This window comes from Cryptomeria japonica, chromosome 8 (assembly GCF_030272615.1).
Source record: "Cryptomeria japonica chromosome 8, Sugi_1.0, whole genome shotgun sequence".
Taxonomy (NCBI): Eukaryota; Viridiplantae; Streptophyta; class Pinopsida; order Cupressales; family Cupressaceae; genus Cryptomeria; species Cryptomeria japonica.
Window position 1 is genome coordinate 535,167,732 of NC_081412.1, and position 18,282 is coordinate 535,186,013.

At 34.8% G+C, this 18,282-nt stretch overlaps 1 protein-coding gene across 1 annotated transcript; it reads right to left on the reverse strand.

The window, feature by feature from the left end:
* Positions 1-14,779: 14,779 nt before the first annotated feature.
* Positions 14,780-17,514, reverse strand: LOC131027673 (heavy metal-associated isoprenylated plant protein 3). Its single transcript, XM_057957754.2, has 5 exons — positions 17,320-17,514; positions 16,997-17,144; positions 16,642-16,856; positions 16,458-16,545; positions 14,780-15,609 (listed from the first exon to the last, which is right to left on the reverse strand). The coding sequence occupies exons 1-5, from the start codon at positions 17,326-17,328 to the stop codon at positions 15,209-15,211; spliced, it is 861 nt and encodes a 286-aa protein (XP_057813737.1). The 5' UTR covers positions 17,329-17,514; the 3' UTR covers positions 14,780-15,208.
* Positions 17,515-18,282: the final 768 nt, after the last annotated feature.

An 18,282-nucleotide genomic window follows, 5' to 3' on the forward strand; every position in this document is an offset into this window, starting at 1 on the left:
GCAGTCCCATCAACATGCGTGAAAGTACGAGGAGGTTTTCGGGTACTTACCGGCTCTCCTGCATCGGCTGGTCGCTGGAATCGGCGAACACAGTCGAATCTATGAATGGAAGCCATCGCTGCTGACTGCTGCTGCTCTTTTCTCGCTCTGCACTATGATCTTCTAAGGGTGTAGATGACAATGAGGATGTCTTTTGCCCGTGGTCTATCTTATAGCCTACCCTAGCCCTCGCCCTCATTTCCCGAGTTAGTATTCTTCATTCTGTGACTTTGTCACTCTATCCAGTCAGTCCATTCTAGCCTTTCTTTCTTATCGAGAGATTGTCTGCAATCTTTTCAGACATTTTCATCCAATCTCTCGAGGGGGCATATAATTCCCATCTTGGGGCAACTTTGTATCAGTTCATCTTATCTTCTTTGAAACAACGCGACAAGCCGCATTGTCTCAAAGAGGGGCAAAATGTAGACACCTAAAATTGTCATGTCTAATTAAATAAATATTTTATTTATTTAATTATCTAAGCCTAATTCTTCTATTAATTAAATAAATCATTATTTATTTAATTAATTCATTTATCCTCTTCTAGCCTTATTTCTCATTTAAATAAATACATTTATTTATTTAAATTATCCCTTTCCTAAATTAAATAAATATTTAATTTATTTAATTATCCCACTTCTACTATTAATTAAATAAATCTTTATTTATTTAATTAATTCATTATCTTTTTCTACACATGACACATGTCATTCATCTCTTAATTCATACACTACCTACCTCTTTCATTATTTTGGTATTTTTTATACCTACCCTCTAATCCTAGCCGACCTCTCTTTTTACACCTCTCAATCTTAACCCTCCATTTCATATTATGTCTTCTATTTAAGAAGATGCTTTCTTCATTGTCAAACCCTAATGACTGATTTTGGAGTACTTGGCTACACTACGATCCTACTTGCAACCACATTCCGTTCTTTGTTGAGCTCTTGTGCATACAAAAATCTGAGAGCAAGCATATCAAACAAGATCAATGGAGATAGGAAGAATGGAGATCAAAACCCTATTGGACATGTGATGGTATAATCTTTGTGATTTTGAGTTATTTTGCATTGTCTTAGGTTATCTTCATATGTTATGGTGGATCTTTGTTCATTGTTAGGCTAGGGTTTGGTGGTTAAATTCATTTAGCCTTTCAATATTGTTGTTATTTGTTATCCATTTTCACCATATACAACAGTAAATAAAACGACAGACAAAGAAAATCATTTTTCCGGAAGTGATTGAGGAGGGGAAATGGTAGTAGTAGAATACCTTATACCTGCCTTCGAGAGTGAAGTATTTCATGATCATGAGGCAGATCATGCTCCACAACATGACATTGTTATGTCTAATAATGATGATTTTTTTTTGTGTAATTCTTTTTTATCTTTGATGTATCTATAGAAATATGTACTAATCTAATATCAAAATAGATAATAAGATAGACTTAACCAAAGTCAATCTATCTCAAAAGATAGTCACTTATTATACCACGCACACATAACAAGTCATTCCTAGTCCTATTTAACATAATGATTTAGCTTCAACAAGAACCCAAAATATTTATCCTTACCTAAAACAAAGACTTTGTAAAAGGAAGAATTTACATAGTATGTATCTAATCATCTCAAAATAAAACATTCCTAGTCCATATCACATGATCATTTAGCTTCAACAAGAACCCAAAATATTTATCCTAACTTAAAACAAAAATTTTGTTAAAAAAAAGAATTTGAAAAATATGTATCTAATCACCTTCATGATATTACTCTACATGAGTACCAATACTAAAATCTCCAATACATCCTTCAATTTGGAAGCATCACTTAATGAATCATTATTGAAAAAATAGAACATCATCCACAAATAAGGGATGAGTCAAAGATAAAGTGTTTCCCACTTTTACTCCTTTCATAGTCCTAATCCCTTTAGCTCTTCCATTCACAACCAATAAAAAGATAAAGGAAAATAAAGGACAATTTTTTGAGTCAAAGATAAAGTGTTTCCCACTTTTACTCCTTTCATAGCCCTAGTTCCTTTAGCTCTTCCATTCACAACCAATAAAAAAGATAAAGGAAAATAAAGGACAATTTTATTGGATCATCTTACTAATCTTAATTAATTTGGAAGCTAATTGGATGATAAGAAAAAATAAAAAACTAAAGAAACATGCCCCATGATCTAATTCTTCAAGATCATTTAGGTCTATTAACTTCTTTTTTATTTTCATTTAATCTTTAATCTTTACTTACATATTTGGAATGGTGTAAATCAATGTGATTGTCCTTAACATACTTAATTTGTCTGGATAAAAAAAGTATACTCGCTTTTAAATTTTGGTTGTTGATTAGGCTCTTTGATTGAATTTTGATTGGGGTGCTTATCTTTTTATTCTCATCTATCATCATTTTTCATTTTCTTTTTATATAAATTTTTTAATATTATTGTGTATCTTATCTGTTATGTTTCTTTTTTACATGACTTTTTTCCCAAATAAAAAGTAAATTCTAATACAAGAAAAATGAGTAGCATTATGTATATGTCCACAACATTAAGAAAACATAACTTTGTTGGATATTGTTGAGAAGTTTGCTAGAATGATGTGTTGTCATTCGTGTCAATATATTCTTTTGTGTGTTCCAGTGTTGCAGTCAAATTAAATGAGTTGGTTTGGCCAATGTGTTGCAGATGAGTTGTTGTGGATTAAAGGGTTTTGAGATAAGTATCTCTAGTTGATTTGGCTATAGTTTCAGTGGTTTGCATGGTGATTTGATCAAGTTATGAGATCTGGTATTACTGTTGTTTTCTTAGTTGTTTGTATTGATCAGTGTTCTGGATTTTTCTCTGCATTGATCTGTGTTGCAATATCTTGGTTTTTGGATTCGGCAGAGTATTTGGGACATTCATATGTGTCCTCAATTCAGATGGTTTCTGATTTGGAGGTCCGCAAGTGAATCTTTCAGTTTGATAGTCAGTATAGTTTATGTTCTTGAGGTTCGATATAATGATGATGGAGATTCTAGTAAGTGGTGACGTTGCGGTTGTTGTTGTGGTAATTCATAATGCTTGTGGATCTTTCTAGATCATGTCCTATCCATGTTGATGTTTTGCATTGATCGTTGTGTGCGTTATTGATGATTTCTTCGGTATGTTTGTGTTATGTGATGTTCTTGGCCGACCAGATGATTGTAGCATGTTGTGGATGTTTGAGGCATAATTCTTGGAGGCATTGTGTGTTCGAGGTGTTGGTTTAGGTCCATATTATGTCTTAGCCGACATTGTTTTGGTCCGTATATAATGTTGTAGCGTGTGTGGTTATATTCTTGTAATGTGTGATGAGTGTTGAGCCGACCTTGAAATATAGGTTTAAAATTTGTATAGATATATGTAATATTCATGTGAGAGATGTATTTGGGTATGCAAACAATGATTTGATCTTTTGATAACAGACAAGAAGTGCAAAGAAGTGTGAAGAAGAGCGAAAGATAAGAGTTTGTTTTATGTGCTTAACCGGAACCGTAACCAAGCATGAGGAGATGCTATTCTATCAGTTCATGTTCTCCAGATGTAATCTAAATGTTTTGTAAGGCAGTGAGCCTTCCTAGGGTTGTAACCCTTTGTTATATTTGAGCAGTGAGCTCTAGGTAGTGTGCTTGATTGCATGTGCATTCCCCATTGTAATATTTAATTTACTCTTAATAGGGTATTATTTCATTGTGGGTAGGTTCCCACTATGGTTTTTCCCTTAACCAAGTTTTCTACATCAAAAATCTTGGTGTTATGTGTGTTATTGATGTGGTGTTGATTTGTGCTTTCATTCCTAATTATCATATCTGAATTTGAGTTTCAATTAAGTAAAGTTTGTGAGCAAACTGATTCACCCCCCCCTCCCCCCTCTTAGTTTGTTGCATTGTTGCCAACAATTGGTATTAGAGCTAGATCCTTTGAAAGAAGGTTGATTGCTTGAGGTGATCAAGGATGGCAACCTATGCTTAGAAGAAGGATAGTCTGAGATTTGATGGATCGAATTACACTCTCTAGAAAAACCAAATGGAATGTCACTTGAGATGCATTAGTGAAGATTATTGGAAGAATACTAAGAATGTGTATAATGTTCCTCCGAATGGTCCTACAAATCTGGATGAGATAAAGAAAGTTGAATTCAATATTAGAGCTAAGGAAGCATTGTTGAGTGCCTTGGCTGACTTGAAATGACTAATGTGATGGATTTGCAAACTTCTCATGAGATCAGGTAGAAGTTGGAGACTTTTTATGAAGGTGATAGTCATGTGAGATTTTCTAAGTTACAAAGCTTGAAGGACAAGTATGAGATGTTGAACATGGGAGAAGACAAAAAAATCACCTCCTTTATACAAAAAGTGAATGAGCTTGTTTTGAATATCAGATGTGTCAGTGGAGTGTTGGAAGAATCAAATATTGTAGCTAACGTGTTGAGATCCTTGCCTCCTTCTTACAAGAAAAAGGTTGCTGCTATTGAGGAGATTTGGACCGTGACAAATGTGACTAGAGACATGTTGATTGGAAAGCATGCTACTTTTGAGTTGAGCGAATTTGGTGAAACTCTTTTTAAGTCTAAATCTGCATTCAAAGCTACTATTTCCGAGAAGCAGAAATATGATCTAGGAGAAAGTTCTACAAGGGTGTCCAGATATGAGAAGGAGATGAGAGAACTTGAAGAAGAAGAATGAGAGCTTGAGGAGATTGAAGCCCTAACTGGTAGAATATTGCCTAAAGGAGTCGTTAGTAGGAAGGGAAGTTACCTCTTAAATGTTTTTCATGTAATAAGATAGGGCATTCTGCCTCAAGGTATCCGGAAAGAGTTCCTAAGTCCAAACCATATAAGCCTAAATATCAAAAGAAGTGTTATTATGTTGTTGATGAAGGTGTGACAGATGATGAATCTGATAAGGTAAATTCAAGAGGTGAATGGGTGTTCATTTATATCAAGGAAGATGATCCAGTGATTGTTGGTTCTACTAGCTGCATTAATGGGGAGAAAGATTTGGCTACTAAAGTTGAAGAGAAAGATGAATTGGTTATTGACAGTGGATGCTCTCATCATATGATAGGTGAAAGAGTAAGTTTGTGAGTATGGAAAAGTATGATGGTGGTGTAATAAGATTTGAAAATGACAAAGCTGGTATAATTTGTGGTAGAGGTTCCATTTCTCTTGATGGTAAGCACAATATTGATGATGTCTTATATGTTGAAGGTCTAAAGCATAATATTTTGAGTGTTGGATAGATGGTTGACAAGGGATGTGACTTGCAATTCAAGAATGGCAAATGTAAGATCTTGAGTAGCTCCGGAATTGAGATTGCATCAGGTAAAAAGACTAAAGGTAATATCTTTCACTTGAATGTTGGTGGTAAAATTTGTTTGATTGTTTAGATTGATGAAAGTTGGTTATGGCATAGAAGGATGTGTCATGTAAATTTTGATTGCATGGTTAAGATATGTTCTACTCAAGAAGTGAGACATCTATCTAAGTTGGTGAAGCCTACTAATCCTGTATGTAAGGAATGTGAATTAGGGAAGCAGACAAGAATTACTTTTAAAAGAAAATAGTATAGTTCTAATGGAACATTTGATCTTGTGCATATTGATTTGTGTGGTTCTTCTAGAGTGAAAAGCTTGTAAGGAGATAGGTATTACATGTTGTTTATTGATGACTATTCAAGGATGATGTGTGTTACTTTCTTAAGAGAGAAGTTTGAAGCATTGGAGAAGTTCAAGATGTTCAAAGCTATGGTTGAGACTGAGCCTCAATTGAAGTTGAAGTGTTTGAGATTTGACAAAGGTGGTGAATTCACATCCAGTGAGTTTAATACATTTTGTGAAGAGAATGGAGTGAAGAGACAGTTATCTGCTTCGAGGACCCCTCAATAGAATGGTGTTGTGGAGAGGAAGAATAGAGCAATTTAGGAAGCTGCTAGAATCATGATGATTGAAGGAAATGTTCTGCATATCTATTGGAGAGAAGTTGTGAGTACTACTGTATGCACTTTTAACCAAGTGCATATCAAAGGTGATACCGGTAAGACTCCTTATGAGTTATGGTTTGTTCATGTTCTCACAATTAGATATTTCAGATTTTTTGGTAGTAAATGCTATATCAGAAGAGATGAAGATATAGGGAAGTTTGATGCTAGATGTGATGAAGGAATCTTTTTTGGTTATTCTACTAAGAGAAAGGCCTATCGGTGTTATAATAAGAGATTGAGGAAGATAGTTAAGAGTGCTAATGTGAAGGTTGATGAAGGCAATGTGAGACAGATTAGATCTTGTGGATATGATTCAGATGATCAAGATGTCAGTTCAAATAAAGGAAAGCAAGTGCAAACCCAAAATCAAATTCAGATTGTTTTGAAAAAGAATGGGAATGAAGGAGAAGGTACAAGTGCTAGTGCAAAAGAAAGAGCTTAAGAGTCTAGAAATAAGGAAAATCTTAAGACTCCCAGGTATGTGAGGTTGAATCGTTCAGAAAATCATATCATAGGAGATAAGAATAGAGGTGTGATGATTAGGAGAAGAATTGCTGAAGAGTATCACTTGATTTCTAAGATTGAACCTAAGGATGTTAATGAAGCATGCAAAGATGAAAATTGGGTTAAAACAATGGAAGAAGAATTGAACCAGGTTGAAAAGAATAATACATGGATTCTTGTTCTCAGATCTAAGGATAAAAATGTGATTGGAATAGTTAAATGGGTGTTTCGAAATAAATTGGATGAAAAAGGTGAAGTTGTTAGGAATAAAACAAGACTTGTTTGTAAGGGTTATTCTCAGATGGAAGGAATTTATTTTGAGGAGACTTTTCCTCTGGTGGCTAGAATTGAGGTTGTTAGATTATTTCTTGCTTATGCTGCTTACAAAGATTTCAAAGTTTATCAGATGGATGTTGAATCTGCCTTTCTTGATGGAGAGTTGGAAGAAGAAGTTTATATTGAGCAACTGGATGGATTTCAGTTGACAAATCATAGAGATATGGTTTGCAGATTGAAGAAAGCACTATATGGATTGAAGCAAGCCCCAAGAGCTTGGTATGCCAGATTGGATAGTTATTTGATGAATTTTGAATTCAATAAAGGTACTGTTGATAGTAATCTCTATTTCAAGATTGATCATGATAACATCTTGATTGTTGAAGTTTTTTGTTGATGATATTATTTTTGTAGGGAATGATGGTTTGTGCAAGAAGTTTGTTGATGATATGCAAAATGAATTTGAGATGTCTATGATTGGTGAAATGAAATATTTTTGGGATTGCAAATTACTTAGTTGGATAAAGGTATTTTTATCTCTCAATCTAAGTATGTGAAGGAATTGTTGAAGAAGTTTGGTTTAGATGATTCAAAGCCAGTTGGTACACCTATGGTGACCAGATGTAAGTTGACAAAGGATGATGATTCTTCAAAAGCAAATCAAACTAGATACAGATCTATGATTGGTGGATTGTTATATTTGACTTAGACTAGACTAGATATTATGAATGTTGTTTGTCTTGTTGCTAGATTTCAAGCTAATCCTAAGGAATCTCATGTTGCTATTGTGAAAAGAATTTTCTGATATTTTAAAGGGACAGCTAATTTTGGTTTGTGGTATCCTAAAGATGATGATTTTACTTTGAGTGCTTTTACTAATGCCAATTGGGCAGGTGATGTGGATGACATAAAGAGTACTAGTGGTGGTGCATTTTTCTTGGGAAAGAGATTGGTTTCATGGATGAGTAAGAAGCAGAATGCAATTTCTTTGTCTACTGTAGAAGCTGAATACATTGTTGCTACTAGCAATTGTACTCAGGTGGTATGGATGAAGAAAATATTAAAGAATATCAAAGTTGTTTTTGATGAGCCTACTACTATATACTGTGACAATTCAAGTGCTATTAACATTTCTAACAGTCTGGTGCTGCATTCAAAGACTAAGCATGTATCAATCAAGTTTCATTTCTCGAGAGAGAAGGTGAATGAGAAGGAAGTCAAATTGAAGTATGTATATACAAAGGAACAAATTGCAGATATCTTCACAAAGCCTTTGCCTAAAGATACTTTAGAGTATCTTAGAGAGAAGCTAAGGGTGATTTCCCTTCCCGATGAGAACTAAGATGCATGGATTTGCATCGGTCCAGTGGACTTCACAAAGAAATCTTGTGATCCAGATTGATGAGTGGTGGCTGCTACTAAGGGGAGTAGTTAGTGTTGTGGTTCAGATGTTCTGATTTTTGAGTCTATCAAAAGGGGGAGAGATTACCTAGTAAGGGGGAGAGAATCATGATTTGCATATGTATCTTTTGCATTGATGTCAAAGGGGGAGAAGATCATGTGAAAACTTCCATATCATGTGCTAGATCTCAGAGGGAGATTATTGAGAGTTATGTTGAGATTGTTGGTAGTTGAATTCTTTCGTTGCATTGATTGTTTTTCAAATTCATATGTTGCCATCAATGCCAAAGTGGAGATTTTTGGATATCAATGAGAATTTTGCTGGAATGATGTGTTGTCATTGATGTCAACATATTCTTTTGTGTGTTCCAGTGTTGCAGCCAGATTAAATGAGTTGGTGCAGTCAGATTAAATGAATTGGTTTGGCCAGTGTGTTGCAGATGAGTTGTTGTGGATTAAAGGGTTTTGAGATAAGTATCTCTAGTTGATTCAGCTATAGTTTTGGTGGTCTGCATGGTGATTTGATCGATTTATGAGATCCAGTATTACTATTGGTTTCTCAATTGTTTGTGTTGATTAGTGTTCTAGATTTTGCACTGCATTGCTTTGTGTTACAATATCTTGGTTTGCAGATTTGGCAGAGAGTTTAAGACATTCATATGTGTCCTCAATTTAGATGGTTCATGATTTGGAGGTCTGCAAGTGAATCTTTCAGTTTGACAGTTAGTATAGTTGATGTTCTTGAGGTTTGATATAATGATCATGGAGATTCTAGTAAGTGGAGAAGGTGTGGTTGTTGTTGTGGTAATTCATGATGCTTGTGAATGTTTCTAGATCGTGTCCTATTTGTGTTGATGGTCTGCATTAATCATTGTGCATGTTATTGATGATTTCTCTGGTATGTTCATGTTATGAGATGTTCTTGGCTGACAGGATGATTGTAGCGTGTTGCAGATGTTCGAGGCATAATTATTGGAGGCGTTGCATGTTCGAGGTGTTGGTTTAGGTCCATACAATGTCTTAGCCAACATTTTTTTGGTTCGCATGTAATGTTGTAGCGTGTGTGGTTATATTCTTGTAATGTGTGATGAGTGTTGAGTCGGCCTTGAAATATAGGTTGATGATTTGTATAAATATATGTAATAATCATGTGAGAGATGTATATGCCTATGCAAATAATGATTTGATCTTTCGATAGCAGAGAAGAAGTGCGAAGAAGTGTGAAAGAGAAGAATTTGTGTTATGTGCTTAACCAGAACTGTAACCAGGCATGAGGAGATGCTATTCTATCAGTTCATGATCTTCCAGATGTAATCTGAATGTTTTGTAAGGCAACGAGCCTTCCTAGGGTTGTAGCCCTTTGTTGTATTTGAGCAGTGAGCTCTAGGCAGTGTACCTGAATGCATGTGCATTCCCCATTGTAATATTTCATTTACTCCTAATAGGGTGTTATCTCATTGTGGGTAGGTTCACACCATGGTTTTTCCCTTAACCGAGTTTTCCACTTCAAAAATCTTAGTGTTATGTGTGTTATTGATGTGGTGTTGATTTGTGCTTTCATTCTTAATTATCAGATCTGAATTTGAGTTTCAATTAAGTAAAGTTTGTGAGCAAACCGATTCACTCCCCCCCCTCTCAGTTTGCTACATTGTTGCGAACAAACTTGAAGTGTGAATAAAAACTTCAACACAAAAAAGAAGCACCTAAAGAAGTCAAGAAAGTAGAAAGAATAGAAAAATTACCAATTAAAACCCAATACAACCACAACCTCATGCCAAAATGATAAATAGAGTGATATAAAAGAGAAAAGGTAGGCTAAAGCTCATATATAGATCATTTCACATAAGGCAATGCAAAACCATCTAAGGTTTTGATCCCCACCCATTACACCTACAATAGGTCATCTTTTGACCATGCATCTATAGTGGTATTTGTTGATGATACACATGTTTATATGAAATTTAAGGCTTGGCTTCAATCAACTATTTAACATGATAAAATATTGATGTCAAAAGTAGGCTCTCCATTCTATATAACTTTTTCATCAAATTCATAACAACCAAAGAGTCTCCTCTTATTGTGAGCCAAATATAGAATAGAATAGATTTAGAATATCCAAGGTATTAAATAATTCTTGCTTTAAATTGTGTAAAAATATCATGATGTCATTAACAAAATGTGAGTCTATAACCACATTTTGTGGGATTGATATCCCTGATAAAAGTTTCATCTGATTAACTTTTTTGGAAAAGATAACCCAAAGTATCTATTGTAAGCAAATGTAAGAAAGGAGATAAAGAGCATCTCTATCTAATGGAATTTCTTGGATCTTATAATGCTCCTTACACCATTTCTAAGATCTTGTTATTTCCCTTCTATACCCAAAAACTATTTTAACTATACATATTTAACTAGTTAAAATTTCCTTCTTAAAACTTAGCAAAATATAAAATGCATAAAAGTACTTGCAATACTATTATGTAAACAAGAAAATTCTCAAATCAATAAGACATAAACAAGCTATTGGAAAACATAGATGATGGTCATAGGTTCAATTTTCGTACATTTACCCCTACATGGATGGAGAGCGTCTCATGCAAATGGAGATTGTAAAGATAAGTGTTAGAACTTCACTTTGTAAGTCTCACTAAATGTTGATACCTCTTATACAAACAACGTAAAAATACATGTTAGAACTTCACTTTGTAAGTCTCACTAAATGTTGATTCCTCTATTTTTAAAAAGGAAGGAAAGAAAAGACAAAAGCTTGCAATTTGAATGATAAAAATCTAAGGAAAAAATTTGCTTGAATCAAAGAAAAAAAGTTCCATCTAAATTCTCAACTCACATTAGCCCCAACTTAAAAGACTTATCAAACCTTCCCATAAGAACACCTAAAATCTCGGGATTCCTAATCCACCTTTATCCTACACCATTTTTAAGACCTTGTTATTTCCCTTCTATACCCAAAAACAAATTAACCATACATATTTGACTAGTTAAAATTTCCTTCCTAAAACTTACCAATATCTTAAATACATAGAAGTCCTTGTGATAGTATTATGTGAACATAACATTCTCAAATCGATGGGACACAAACAAGTTATTGGAAAGCATAGGTGATGGTCATAGATTCAATTTCCTTTATTTACCCTAGATGGATGGAGAAAATCTCATGCAAATGGAGATTGTAAAGATAAGTGTTAGAACTTCACTTTGTAAGTCTCATTAAATGTCGATACCTCTCAAACAAACAAAGATTGTAAAGATACACGTTATAACTTCACTTTGTAAGTCTCACTAAATGTTGATTCCTCTACTTTAAAAAAGGAAGGAGAAAAAAGACATAAAAGCTTACAATTTGAATGATAAAAATCTAAGAAAAAAATTTGCTTGAATTTAATAGAGAAAAAAATTTAGTTGAATTATAGAGAAAAAAAATCCATCTAAATTCTCAACTCACATTAGCCCCAACTTACAAGATTAATCAAACCCTTCCCATAAGACCACCTCCTAAAATCTCAAGATTCCTAATCCACCTTTATCTTACACCATTTTTAAGACCTTGTCATTTCCCTTCTATACCCAAAAACAAATTAACTATACATATTTGACTGGTTAAAATTTCCTTCCTAAAACTTACCAAAATCTTAAATACATAATAGTCCTTGCAATGCTATTATGTGAACATAACAAATCTCAAATCGATAAGACATAAACAAGTTATTGGAAAGCATAGATGACTCTCATAGGTTCAATTTTCCTATATTTACCCCAGATGGATAGAAAACATCTCATACAAATGAAGATTGTAAAGATACACGCTAGAACTTCACTTTGTAAGTCTCACTAAATGTCGATTCCTCTATTTAAAAAAATGAAGAAACATAAAAACTTGCAATTCTAATGATAAAAATCTAAGAAAAAAAAATTACAAAGAAAAAACTTGAAATATAGAAAAGAAATTCCATCTAAATTCTCAACCCACATTAGCCCCCAACTTTAAAAAAAAATCAAACCCTACCCTTAGGACCGCCTCCTAAAATCTCAGGACCCCTAATCCGTCTTTACACTCGCACACAGATCACAGATGAAGCATTTGAAACCAGATACTGGAGGAAAAATCTAGAAGGTTTGAGGTCTACCTTTTGTAATAATTAATGACCAAAAATCCCTGTGATTAGATTCTTATATACCATTCCTGTATGATTTCCCTCCTGCCTTTGTTGACATATGGCCGACGAATTCTACCTTTGACATGGAAAGGAAAATGACACGTTATCATTTCCATCGGTAGGTCTGACGTAGACGCCATGATAATGATCTCATATTTTATAGGTCTGCAATATTAAAATACTGGGTATCCTACAAAATTTTTGTACGCTTTGCGTCTTCAAATACTTTATTAAAACATTCATGAAAAAGGCCAATTGAATCCACCTGTGCGCGTGCAAGAAGAATCTTGTCTTTCCTCCCATGGAAATTATAAGACCCAAGACCTCAACTATATATATAATATATGCTATGCAACATGTGGCTTCTGATGGGCATTGCAAACAAAAAATCTATCAGGGTTTCTGTTTCAAACTGGCTTTGCATTGGTAGATCTAGAGAAATCAATTCCTTCAATTGGGTTTTTTAATCATTCAATTGGGTTTTTTTGGTCTTTCTTGGGTTCGAATCTGAAACTTGTAGAATAGGCAAGGCATACAAATCATATTTGGATTGTAGCTTAAGGCGGTGGAGCTAACAAATGCATTTGTTTATGCATATTTAGGGTTGTTGCATTCTGCCGGCATTTGACACGTTTGTCCAATGCCAGCAAGAAGGATAACATGTGCCACCAACCCTGGTCAATGTCTATCCAAAACATTCAACTTTGTTGGCTAGTAAACTTGAAAGTTGGTATGTGAACATCAAATATGTCCCAAATTTTCAAAACTCAAATCAATTGGACGTTGGTGGTTATGGAGTAATACACATCTGCAGTCATTTTGCATTCACATTCCTCTTGTTGGTTAAAAATGGATTTAGGTGTTTGTATTGAATTTACATACCCAAATTCTTTTCAATTGATTGTGTTGTCTGCAAACCCATTTGCCTCCAATTGTTGAATTGTCTTGAATATGAGAGAATACCATATCCTCCTATTTCTGTCTATGCAGCACCTATATTGTACCATTGACCGTATTTTTTAATTAATTAATAATTAAACTTTAACCAGTGTTTATTTATCAATTAATTATTAAAAATGGTTAATAATACAATATGGATGCTGGATAGACATTGCCCCATTAGATGGTGTCGTGTGCCTGTAAAGAGTTGCATTCTATAGGTAAGATCTGCCATTAATAGCAAATCAGTTATAATGGGCGCTCACACGTATTCCAATGCATATATATTGCGCAAATATCTTGAATCGTCTACTTGATCATTTGGTGCAAGGATTATATGCACAATTGATCAATGCTGTACCTTGCAGCAGATAAAATTTTATATGTACAATTGCTCAATCCTGTAAAAGTGTAGATAAAATGTTCTGTATTATACATGAGTCTTCCACTTTGTCAATTAGTGTGGTGGCTTGACTGTTATCCATAATCATTATATTGATCTACTGAGTTGTGTATCATAATCAAACAGTTGATCTACTGTGTTCTGTAAAGTCCATAATCCTGTAGTTTCAGATATCTACTGGGTTGTGTTCAACCAAATCTTCCAATTTCAGTTGAATTACTGTGGTGTGTATAGCCATAATCCCAAATTAATTAATTGTGTTTCAAATTGTTGAATTGTCTTGTATATGTCATTGTTTATATTTACCATTCCAGTGAAATAAATACAAGCTATGATTTTAATGTTGATCAACCCTGCAAGCTTCCAATTGTTGCATTGTGTTGTGTGTAAAATCCAGTTAACTCAGAATTTGAATTTGGATCTCCTCTACAATCACAAATTGTTGTGTTGTTTATATAACATTGCTCATTCATAATTTTAAATTTAGACATTCAAGTAGAGTATAATTAAACACATGATTTAGAATCAAGGCCATTCATGCAGAATGGGCCCAAGAGTACCCATTAGTGGACCACAGGACCACAGCCAACCTAACACCCTTCTTATCAAACTTGCATTCCATACCCATTTTGAGAGACTCGATGATTCAATACACACCCAAACGGCAGTGGACCACATCATCAAAATTTAATATGCAAGATAGAGACCAAAACAAACAGAATTCAAGCCTTAAAACCCATGTTGTGATTTGACCCATTTTAGTAACAGTTTTGTTTATCCTTCCTTCTTATCTGATCTGTATACCAAGCAAAAGTAGATAAATTTTGGAGTCAGTTAAGAATTTCCCAAAATAATTTTTTATCTCTGAAAGATCCATTTGTAGAACTCAGAAGGTTACAAACTGCACTGAGCAACTATAATGGGAATCTTCAAATTGTAGCACCATTCCACTTACATAATGCAGTCATCTGAAATAACATGAAATCAAGAAACATACACAACCTTAATAAGCCCAAGGCAGTTTTAAACACAAATAATGAAATGAGAACAGATTGTATCAGCCTGAACATTTTTGAAATACACATTTTATTTACAGCATATTTATGATACTTATCCCTAAGGAACGTACAACTTGGGGCCACTGCCCTGAATTAAACAAAATATGCTATTCCGTGGATCTGCTATTGGGTGCAAAATTTCGGAGCAAGTATCAGAATTTCATGCTCTTCAGGAACAACCATACTCAGTAAAGTATTGTGTAAACATAAGTAAAAAAACCTTCAATCTAAGTACACTACTCTATAGTCCTGTCTAGAGTTTTATGCACAAGATTTCCTCCCAATCCGTTTATTATTCTTGATCATATTGATCAAGCCTTTTACAATCTTAAAATCATATGATCACTTAAATTCGCCAAGGATTCATGCCTGCCCACAAAACATCTGTTACTCCATGCAAGTACAAAGTTACATGATAGAACAGGCGTTTGGGTTTTCATCACTAAAAAGTTGAGGGGGATGAACATACTCGATTACATATCTAGGAATGGGGGCTTCATTCTTCTTGCCCTCGCCCTTTGCTTCTTCACTATCACCTTTGGATTCGTCTGCCTTCTTATCATCCTCTCCCTTCTTCTTGTTTTCCTCATCCTTCTTATCCCCCCCACCGTCCTTCTTCTTACCGCCACCATTACCTTCTTTCTTGTCTTCCTTCTTATCTTCTTTCTTTTCTCCCTCTTTCTTCTGTGGGACAACTTCAACATGCTTTTTGGTCTTCTTGTTCAAGTACACTGCCAGTTTATTAGGATCCATTGTTCCTTTCACACTAAACGTGTTGTTCTTAAGATCAGATTCTGCAGTCTGTACTCCTGTAAGTCACAGAAACACTATATAATCAATAAACTGCTCCACTCATGAATAATTGTACTAAAATCAACCAAACTCGACCATTCAGTACACCAACAAAAACATCTAAATTCAACTAGAAAAGGCTCTACAGAAATTAAGGCCATCACATAAATATAAAAACAGGGCTTAAACCAAACATTCTCAACCAGACAGTGAACCAATTAGACACATTCAAAACTACAATAAAAATCAGAGCACCGTAGGCAGTTAAGGTTTACTCACATACCCAAAGAGACTTGAATCCGTTATTCTCAACCAGCGGTAAGGTGATAAGAGCATTATAAACTATATTAAAAAAAACTAATCTAATCAGGGCACATAGGCAGATAAGGCTACACCATACAACAGAAGGGGAACTAAAAAATCAGACCAGTAAGTAAACTAATAGAAACATCAAAAACTAGAAAATTCAACTGAAAAGGCTCTGAAAAAGTCCAAGCTATCAAAGAACATTGACTCCTAGCCTATTCAGAGTGTTAATCTCTGACAATGCATTGTCAATATGTATTCCCTGTAATCACTTGGAAACATATATCCTAATATTGGACAAAGCTAAGTCAGGTCTAAACACTGAAACATCCATTCTATGGCGCCCTTAACCAAATCAGACGATGTGGATTGCCTTAAGGACCAATATGGTGAAACCACTTCCTGTATAGTATACAGTACAAAGGCGGTGATCTATCTGTTCCCATGTAATAACATCATTCTAAAAAAACAACAGCAGCAAACACTTGAAACAGAAGAGAGACAGCGTAAACCAAAAAAAATGCCATGGAGATTCAGAGAGTAGAAATTGCAAATAAACCTGGGAATTTAAGAATAGCCTTCTTCACATTATGTGCACATGCCTCACAGTGCAAATTGACCTTCAATACAGTGGTTATCACAGTTGGCTGCAAACACAAAGATGGGTATGAGTTTTCAAAATTCAACAATCTAGATCTAGACTAGTAACAAATTACAGGCCCATTCCCAACACACCATCATACCTCCTTTTCCTTCTTCTCCTCTGGCTTCTTCTCCTTCTCCTTCTCCTCTGGTTTCTGCTCCTTCTTCTCTCCCTCCTCCTTCTTAGGCAGGGGAGAGATAAGCTCAATTTTCTTCTGGCACCTCTTCTGCACCCTCTCACACACCGTCTTCGGATCAACCTTACCAATAACAGTCAGCTTATTGGCGATTAAATCGGCCTTGACATCCTGAACACCTGCAACCACATACAATTGATTCAAATGTTAACTAAACACACACCAAAATCCCAATCTTCAACACCCACAACAGATTTCGATGCCCAAATCCCAATCCTCAACACCCAAAACAGATTTCAATCCAAAACTCAAAAATCACCTGGGAGATCCTTAACAGATTTCTTGACCTTCCTTGCACAGCCTTCACAATGCATGTCCACCTTGATAACAACTGGAACAGGCCCATCCTCCTTCTTCTCACCACCACCCTTCTTCTCCTTCTTCTCCTCTGTTTTCTCCTCCTTTTGCTGCAACCAAAAAACATATCATCCTCATCACCAATATCACCATTAATAAAAAGCTTTTCCATTTACCAATGCAGATCTCAACACCCAACAATGAAAATGCCATTCAAAAGGCCATGAAAAGCACACAATCCTAACCAAAACCAGACATTAGAGGGATATTAGCACTTTAACTCACCTCCCCCATTGTTAGCAATAATTTCCAATTCTAGACACAGGCAAACCGAATAAATCTGAAACTAATTCCCAATCCTAAGAAGTTGAAATGAATCGACCTCTTTCTCTCTATTTGAGTGCCCAAACCCAAACCCATATAAATTCATAGAAACTACACAGTAGGAAGACGGAAATGACAAGGACCACATCATTTTTTTATTCAGTTTTTTAACCCCAACTAATTCTTTATCTTTACTTATCCAGACAAACCTGTCATTAATCACAATGCTCGATTGATTACACTCATGAATGATATCGAGATGATATGATGATGACAAGGGCACCATCATGCATGATGGATGCATGCATACTAATAATCAAAATCCAATATTAAACAAACATTCAAGACAGTTTGATTTACTCTCCACCTCTTATATATCCCTTTTTGTTGTTATATGGTGATTACTATGTCGGGGAGTGCACCCAAGTTGTGCATTCTTAATAATCAATACTCATAAACCTGTAAGACTTTTGGGGGGACTCAAGAATTTTTGCAAAGTGTTTTAAGGTCAAAATCATGAGCTTTTCTGATCTGTTTAGAACCAGACAATATGGGCCCTTTATTTGATTAATCAAAGACTTTCCATTAGGAGGGTTCTGGAAGGTGGGCGCAGTGGGGTTATGGACTCCATATTATATTTGAATTGGGCTCAATATTTGATATAAATAGGATTGCTGATGTACTTCTGCTTGCAAAGTCCATGAAAATGGCTGCAAATTGACAGGACTCAGAAATGTTATGGCACTCATAATAGAGATTTTCTTTTTGGCTTTACAAACCTTTAGGAGCCTTATTAAAAACATCCAACAGATTGAACTTTAGGGAAAAGTTGTTTCTTACTAGTTTTGTGATTTTTTTTAATTTAGATTGTTAATTTATTATTATCATCTATAGAGAGATTTTTTTTTAGAACTTTTAGTCAAC

Excerpts from the sequence above, each read along its gene's own strand:
- LOC131027673 (XM_057957754.2), bottom strand. Across the intron at positions 16,546-16,641 it reads AGGAGAAGAAGGAAAAGGAG|CCAACTGTGATAACCACTGT; the intron begins GTATGATGGTGT and ends TTGTGTTTGCAG. Across the intron at positions 15,610-16,457 it reads GGCTATTCTTAAATTCCCAG|GAGTACAGACTGCAGAATCT; the intron begins GTTTATTTGCAA and ends TGTGACTTACAG.